At 40.6% G+C, this 8,370-nt stretch overlaps 1 protein-coding gene across 1 annotated transcript in view; it reads right to left on the bottom strand.

The window, feature by feature from the left end:
- Positions 1-3,360: 3,360 nt before the first annotated feature.
- The window catches only part of TXNDC12 (thioredoxin domain containing 12), a 27,963-nt gene continuing 22,953 nt past the window's right edge, over positions 3,361-8,370 (bottom strand). The window contains exons 4-7 of the mRNA XM_040470228.1: positions 7,934-8,007; positions 7,004-7,073; positions 6,209-6,292; positions 3,361-4,223 (exon numbers count right to left, since the gene is read on the bottom strand). Of these exons, the coding sequence (XP_040326162.1) occupies positions 4,144-4,223; positions 6,209-6,292; positions 7,004-7,073; positions 7,934-8,007 (308 nt within the window). The 3' untranslated portion in view covers positions 3,361-4,143. The remainder of the gene's footprint in view (positions 4,224-6,208; positions 6,293-7,003; positions 7,074-7,933; positions 8,008-8,370) is intronic.

Raw genomic sequence — 8,370 nt, forward strand, 5'->3', positions numbered from 1 at the left:
CTTTACATTCCCACCAGCAATATATAAGAGTTGCTCCATAGCCTCTTCAACATTTGGTATCATCAGCCCTTTTAATTTTAGCAATTCCAGCAGGTAGGAAATGGTATGAGTTCTAATTTGCGTGTCTCTGATGCCTAATAATATCGCACATTTTCATATGCTTATTGGCCGTTCATTTATCTTCTTTTTGAAGTATCCATTTAAGTCTTTGCCCAGAGGCAACATTGTAACTCCATGTTCCAATTCAAGTAAATGTGTTAACATGAATCTCTATGACAACTATCCTAGGTCCAACTTCTAAGATTAATTCTGAATTCTTTTTTTCTTTTTTTTTAACGGGGTTTGAACTCACAACCCTGAGATCAAGACCTGAGCTGAGGGGCACCTGGGTGGCTCAGTCGGCTAAGCGTCCGACTTCGGCTCAGGTCATGATCTCGCGGTCCGTGGGTTCAAGCCCTGCGTCGGGCTCTGTGCTGACAGCTCAGAGCCTGGAGCCTGTTTCAGATTCTGTGTCTCCCTCTTTTTCTGACCCTCCCCTGTTCATGCTCTTTCTGTCTCAAAAATAAATAAATGTTAAAAAAAAATTAAAAACAAAAACAAAACAAAACAAAGACCTGAGCTGAGATGAAGAGTCGGACATTTAACTGACTGAGCCACCCAGGCATGCCTAAGATTAATTCTCAATTCTAAGAGGTGAAGACTTGTCCTCAATTTGTCATCTGGATGACTTCAAACTTCCTTCTATGCTCCCTTAGAATTCTCCCTCGGGAGAGATCCCTTCTTTAATAATAACTGGGGATTGGAAGAAGCAAATTTTCAACACTTCACTGTACAACTTGTCTGAATTCAAAACACTTCCAAATGGTACAAACTGTCCATTTCTAATGTCAAGTTTTGCTCCCAACAGAACTATGCTTAAGACAGAACTGACAGGACAAAAGGCCTTTAATCATGGAAACTTATTAGTCTTATTTCAGTTCTCCTTTGTTTAGCACCCCCGAGGTTTTACATACCAGAGCAATGCACCACATTAATATTCAAGGTGAGAGGTGTGCTTTTTTTCTGTAATGGGGAAAGGTGAATAGTGAAAAGGGAGGTGGGAATGATATTTCCTGGTAAATCTTTTTTTTTTAATTGTGATAAAATATATACATAAAAGTTACCACTTAACTTCTAAGTGTACAGTTCTGTGACATTAAGTACATTAACATTGGTGTGCAGCCATCACCAACATCCATCTCCAAAACTTTATCATCCTTCTCAACTGCAATTCTGTAAATGCTAGCTCCCCATTCCCCCTCCCACCTGTGAACCACATTCTGCTTTGACTATGAATTTGACTGGTATCTCACATGAGTGTAATCATACAATATTTATCCTTTTGTGATTGGCTTGTTTTACTTAGCATGTCTTCATGGTTCATTGATGTTGTGGCATGCATCAGTCCTTCCTTAAGACTGAATAACATTCCACTATATGCACACATCACATTTTGTTTATCCATTCATCCATCGATGGACCCTTGAATTGCTTCCATCTTTTGGCTATTGTGAAAAATGCTATGAACATGGGTGTGCAAATTATCTATTGAAGTCCCTTCATTCAATTCTTTTGAGTATACAGCCAGAAGTGGAATTGCATTACATAGCAATTCTATGTTTAATTTTTTGAAGACTCCTGGGAAATCACTTTTAAGAAAATGAAGATCGGGGCGCCTGGGTGGCGCAGTCGGTTAAGCGTCCGACTTCAGCCAGGTCATGATCTCGCGGTCCGGGAGTTGAGCCCCGCGTCAGGCTCTGGGCTGATGGCTCAGAGCCTGGAGCCTGTTTCCGATTCTGTGTCTCCCTCTCTCTCTGCCCCTTCCCCGTTCATGCTCTGTCTCTCTCTGTCCCAAAAATAAATAAACGTTGAAAAAAAAATCATTAAAAAAGAAAATGAAGATCTGGATATCAATTCACTGAAGTTTCTGTGTCCATGTCTCTCTTGTAAAGTCTTTATGTAACCCAGATTAAATACTCCTGTTCTGAGTCATCCCTTAGAACATAAGGGAGGTAATGCAACGTGTGGTGTGAAAAAGCAGGAGTTTGGAATAAGATACATGTAGTGAGAATCCAGTATTTACTTAACTCTAGAAACTGTGGGCAAGCCATTTCCCTATCCATAGTTTCCTATTCCATGAATGAGGCTAACAATGCCTGTACTATAGAACTATAAAGAGAACAGATAAAAAGAACCTACCATAAGACGTTGACAATTCACTTGAAACTACATTGTTTGGAGACCTGGCTACAGGCCTAGGATCTCTGCCCTGGAGAAGAATGACCACCTGGTGACAGCCACAGATAGAGAATTATAATGTAGTGTGGTGCCGGGACAGATGTGTTTGCGGGGGGATACGGGGACACATTATTCTCATGAGTAGGGTCAGGAAAGACTCTCAGGAAGAGATGGTAGTGGAAGCAAGCCAAGCAAAGACACAAAAGCATAAAAAAGCATATTCTGGGGGGAATTTGAAGCAATTTGGTGTCATCACAACACAAAATGCAAAGACATGAATGGGAACAAATGTGGTTGACAGAGCAGGCAGCTTCTTAAAGGCCATGGTAAAGATTCTTTCTTCTGTGCCTTGGTTTCATTGCATATTTCAAATTCTTCTGTAAAATGGGGATTGTTATATATCTTTTCTTTTTTAAAAGTTTATTTTGAGAAAGTAAGCAAGCAGGGAAGGGGCATAAAGAGAGAGAATCCCAAGTAGGCTCTATACTGCTGCGGGGCTTGAACCCATGAACCGTTGAGGTCATGATGTGAGCTGAAACCAAGAGTTGGATGCTCAAACAACTGACCCACCCAGGTGCCCCTATACCTTTCTCATAGGGCTGTTAGGACTATAAACACATGAACTGGGATAACATACACACACAGCACCTAGAAGAGTGCCTGGCACATACTGAGGCCCAAATATTTCCTTATGTTAATACTATTTTCTTGAGGTGGCAAGAAAGGCTTTAAGCAGGGGAGTGACACTGTCACATTTGCATTTTGGAAAGATCACTGGGGAAAGCAAGGAGGACGGACTGTAGGAGAAGAGAATACTGGAGGTAAGTAGGCAAGTTAAGAGCCTGTCACAATAAATCATCTAGGAAGTAGAAAAAGCCTGCTCTACCTGAAAACAGTGACAGTGAGGAGAGAGGGAATCCAGCTATTTAACTAGCAGAAGACATGAGTTCTGATGCCCATGTGAATGTGGGAGAAGCAGGAGTGGGAAGAGTCCTAGATTAGGCCCTCAAGCCTAGTTTTCTTCCTGAAGTGATCTCCATCCCTCCCTCCATTCTCTAGTAACAAAAAGGCCATCACAACACATTTCCTTTCAAAGTTTTATTAAAGTTTAATGGAACAATTAATATCTTTTAATTTTTTTGTTAACCTCAGTACAAAAATACAGTTGACGACTTGACAAAAATGGCTCCACATAGGGCTTGAAGGTTTCTGTTTCTATAACAGTAACAGGGAAAAGCATGCTTCCAGCTGGGGCTGAGTCCAAGCACACAGCCATTCTTGCACACACATGCGTGCAAACAGGGAAGCCCAAGCAGTAGAAGAGGATGGAAGTTTCTGGGATTCAGGAAGAAGCCCAAGATTATTCCCAGGAAAAAATGAGAAGAAACAGGCTGGTCTCCTTGGTGGGGTAAAATTACTGATTTACATTTAGGTTTGTTGTTTTAAATGATAAACTATTTCTGAAGTTTTACTATTGTAGAAAAGATGCTACTTGTCTCCTTTCACCGCCAAGGTGAATGAATAAAGCTGGAGGAAATGGAAAAAGATTCAAATACTGAAGTGTGAGGAATAAACCTCCAAATGGCTCAAGTTTTGTGTCAAAAGTGTCATCCTTTACATTCAATGACAAATAGACATCTTTAAGAGGGTGCGGGAAAAGGAAGTCTGCCACACTCTGCTGGATCCAAAGCACGGAGACCAGTTTCTGTTAGCAGAAGTCTTCCACAGTGACAGCGCTCCTTCCCATGTAGGCAGGAGCAAGGTTTCCTGGTTGGTTTAATTGTTCTGAGTGATTTCTCAATGTTCCCTCCCCTGCTGCTTTCCTTCCAGAACACTAACTTTGATGAAAGAAGGGATATATTCATGTTACAACTCATCTTCAAGATGTTTCTCTCTGAAGGCATCACCAGTCAGCCTTTCCTGAGCTTCCTTCATCCCCTGAACAACTGTGAAATAAAGGTGGGGGTGGGGGGAGTATGAAGTAGGTTTTTAATATCCGACATTTGACAACTAACACAGATTTTTGTTATAGGAGAAATATGACAGGATCTGGACTCGAGATCTAGTTCTGGATTTTAGGCCTGGAAAGTCATTTACCTCTTTGAATCTGTTTATAGCTTATCTATAAAATGAGCTAACACTACTTACTTCACACAGGCTTATTATAAAAATTAAATAAATAATAAGAGCTTTATAATTTATGAAATACTACAAAAATATTACTAGTTACTATGGCTTACCATCCAGGATTAGGACTGTATCCCTGTCATAGACTACAGATGTTCACTTGACATTAAAGGAGTAGAAAACACCTTCCTACCATCCCCATCACATCGTTTTGATGAATGCTGCATTTATTTCATGTGCTGTAGAAGTTACAAGCATGTGTGTGCATGTGCTAGAAGGGGGAGTGGTCTTCAATGAAGTAGGTAGTCATTTCTAGTATCACCTATACATAGAAGAAGGCAGGTTCTCAAAGAGTAGACTGGAAGGAGGGCCCTACATAGATGAGACATGAAACTTCGTGTTTATCTCAGGACATCTCTCTTGTAGATTTAACTTCAAGGAGAGCAGGTGTTTTGGTACAGGCTCTCTAATACAGTGACAGGCCAGGAGCTAGATTGAGCCAGAGTCTGTAAATCTCAGAAAGCAAGCCTGTAACCTCATAAGAGCCAGGAAGAATAGTTGGTTACATCCCTTTTGCTTTCCCTAAGCCTTTAGTAAAGCCAAGTTTGAATGTTCCAGTTTCATGTCAGCTGAGCCATGGGGGATTCAGAGTCCAGAGTGCTAACCATTACACCATGGAACCCACTCTGAGCCATGGGGGATTCAGGCAAAGGTTTTGTGTCCACATTTGGACTAATGTGTTAAAAGATGATGGTAGTGTGGAGATGGCAATGGTAAGTTCGATGAAATTCTAAAGGGAATGTGAATCTCAAGGTTCAAGAATTGGGGACCTAAAATCTAGCTGCCCTTCCCATAAGGGAAATTTCCAGCTTTTAGTGATCTGCATTTGGGTAAGGAAGATGACATTCTCCTTACTCATGGGAAGGAGGTAACTTCTCCAGATCTTGTTCCTCTCCCTATTCTAAGAAATAAGAGTTCCAAGGACTCAAAACAAAGTGATCAACAACAACAGCAACAGCATGGCAATGCTGAACACATGGCAACTTAGCAAACAACCCCCTCTTATAGATGACACAGGGGAACTTTGGAAGGAAAACGGGCAGTACGTAGCATGAATTCCATCTCTGCCTCTAGAATGATTGTGCTCAAGGATTAGAGAACAAGAAGGCATGACTGACATGATTTCAACCTTCCTTCACCTGTTTGTGCTGATGCTGTTCTCTTTGCCTGGAACATGCTTTTTGCATTCTTCTGCTGGCTAGGTCTCACTCTTCAAGATTCAATCCAGTCACTGTGTCCTCCAGCAAGCCTTACGTACTCCATGCTGGGCTACACCTCCCACCCCTTGCTTCCATAGCTTGAAATGTCCTCATATCTGTCCATAGAGACAAATTCTTATCTTTCTAGGTCCAATTAGAGATTACGATCTATGAAACCTCTTAGACTTGATCAGCTAACAGCATTCCCCCTCCTCTGAATTCTTACAGGAAGAGTGGCATTAGTGCCGTGGGAAAAAACTTAAGTTCTGGACTGAAATCCTGGCTGTGACTTAATTGTGAGACCACAGGCAAGTGACTATCTCTGTAAGCCTCAATTCTTATTTCCTGTGGTTCAGTTAGCTCCAAACTAGATTTAAGCAGCTAGGGATAGGGCTCAGTCTCATCTTTCTCCTATATTCTATACAGATCCTAGCCAAAAGCTGGTCATGCAGGAGACGCTGAGCTAACATGCTGAATCGAGTCTCCTACCATAGAGCTAGTTAAATTTAGCAGCAATTCTCCTCCTCTCTCTCAACATAACATACCTTGTTCAGCACTGACGTAGAAATACTTGTAGCTGGGGTTTCCATTCTCATTGATGATTTCAGGATGCACCTTGCCACTGGGATCTATTATAGACATAATGCGACAAGGATTGCAGTAATTATAACGGAGAGGTGTTTCAAATGCTATATAGTATATTAGGCCTTCTAGGAAACAATACTTGCCCATCTTTGCAGCCCATTATCTCACCACTCTACCCCTTGTGTTTTATGTTGTAATCACAATGAATTCCTTGCAGCTCCCTGAAGTCAAGTCCCCCATGCCTTGGCATATGCTGTCCTCTTTTCCTGGCATGTTTCTTTTCTGCTTGATGATGGGGGGATTCTGCATTTCTATTGTCTCCCCCACAGAATGCTGAGCAAAGATTAGATGGTCATTAAATTTAGTATCTTTTATAAGTTGTTTGTGGAAAGACATTTGTTAAGTTATAGTATTCCACTGCCTCAGTTGCACTATGAAGTCAAGGGTAGGAACTATGGCTTCTCTCTGTCCCTGTAGTGCCTAGCACAGGGCTTGACATGTGGCTGATACCCGAATGAATGAATGGATGCTCAGTACTCTGTCATTGCTCACAAAAACAGTTAGTTAATAAAAAAAAATTTTCCTTCCAATTTGAAGTTCTAGCATTTAGAACTCCCCTACTCTCTTGAAACTGGTTTTTGTTTGTTTTTGTTTTTAGCCATCCTACTACAATTTCACTAGATGGAGTAAGTGCCTTGACTCCTTTACCTCTCCTTCCACATCACAGATCCCCAGATTAAGGTCTTTCACCTTACCCAGAAAAAGGATTCGCGGAATATAACCCCCATCAGGGCTGAAATCTTCATCCTTGGGCTCTTCTTCATCCTATTAAGTATAAATCTTAAGTCAGATCATGCATGTCCTTTCTTTCTTCAAAACCTTTCAGTGGCTTCCCCTTTCACTCAGGGTAAAACCCCAAGTCCTTGCATTGGCCTAAGAGGCCTTACATAATCTGCCACCTGGGCACTTCTCTAACTTTATGTCCTTCTACCCCTTGTTCAGTCTTTTTCAACCATGCTAACCTCCTTGTTGTCAAGGCATTAAGCCAGGAATGCACCTCACTCAGGCCTTTGTACTTACTCTTACCCTCTGCCAGGACATGCTTTCTCCATTATCCACAAGGCTCACTCCTTTTGTTTCAAATCTTTGCCCAAATGTCACCTTCTTTTCTATTTAAAATTGCGAAGTATCCCCTCCATCCCTCATTTTAAGCCATAGCATTTACCACCATCTGACATATTTTGTTTCACCTGTCCCACCATATTCAATTCCCCATATATAATTTCAATGAGGGCATAAAGGATATCTAATGAAGAAACAGGAAAGTTGTACATACAAGCCCAGCACAAATGAATCACATTTTGCAGAGATCTGTGTCCTGCATGTGTTTCTATACCTTTAGTTCAGCAATACAAAGATGTAAAACATGTCATAATTATAGACTAAGACTGAAGGACCTTACAATGTGGTCTTCTTAGCTAATCTCTCCTCCCCTTCCTCCCACAAGTGGAGGCTGGATGGCCTTTTACACCTGACACAAGCTTTACTATTAGAAGTGAAGAGGAAAACACATACATACAGGATGCCTGCTCTGCTAAATATGATTTTACACCATTAATGATGTTAATTCTAAAATAGCAAAGACTTAAAATCATAGCAGAAAGGAGAAACCCCCAAAGTCTTACCTCAAGATTCACCATAACGAAATTATGGGAAAGTTCTGAAATTTCTGTAGATTCTGCAAATTTGGGCTTTAAAGCTAGGAGGGAAAAAAAGAGTTTAAAATATAAGAAAACATCATTTTCATACCCAAACCTTAATTTGCAGAGTTGATTCAAATAACTGAACTCTTTTTTGTTTTAAACTCTTAAGAACCAGAAATCAGGACACCTGAATTCTGGCTGTGTTTCTGCTACTTACTCACACAGGTAGGTCACCTGGAGTGAATGACTTTATTTCTCTGAAACTTTTACTTCATTTATAAAATATAGATAATGGCATATAAATGAAAAAATTATTTCTATTTACTTTTTATAGCCACGTCAGTAACTTCTATTGAAATAACAGAAAACACAGTAACATTACCGTGTGTGTGTGTGTGTGTGTATTTTATATATATATA

This window comes from Herpailurus yagouaroundi, unplaced genomic scaffold (assembly GCF_014898765.1).
Source record: "Herpailurus yagouaroundi ecotype Mexico unplaced genomic scaffold, PumYag 77, whole genome shotgun sequence".
NCBI lineage: Eukaryota > Metazoa > Chordata > Mammalia > Carnivora > Felidae > Herpailurus > Herpailurus yagouaroundi.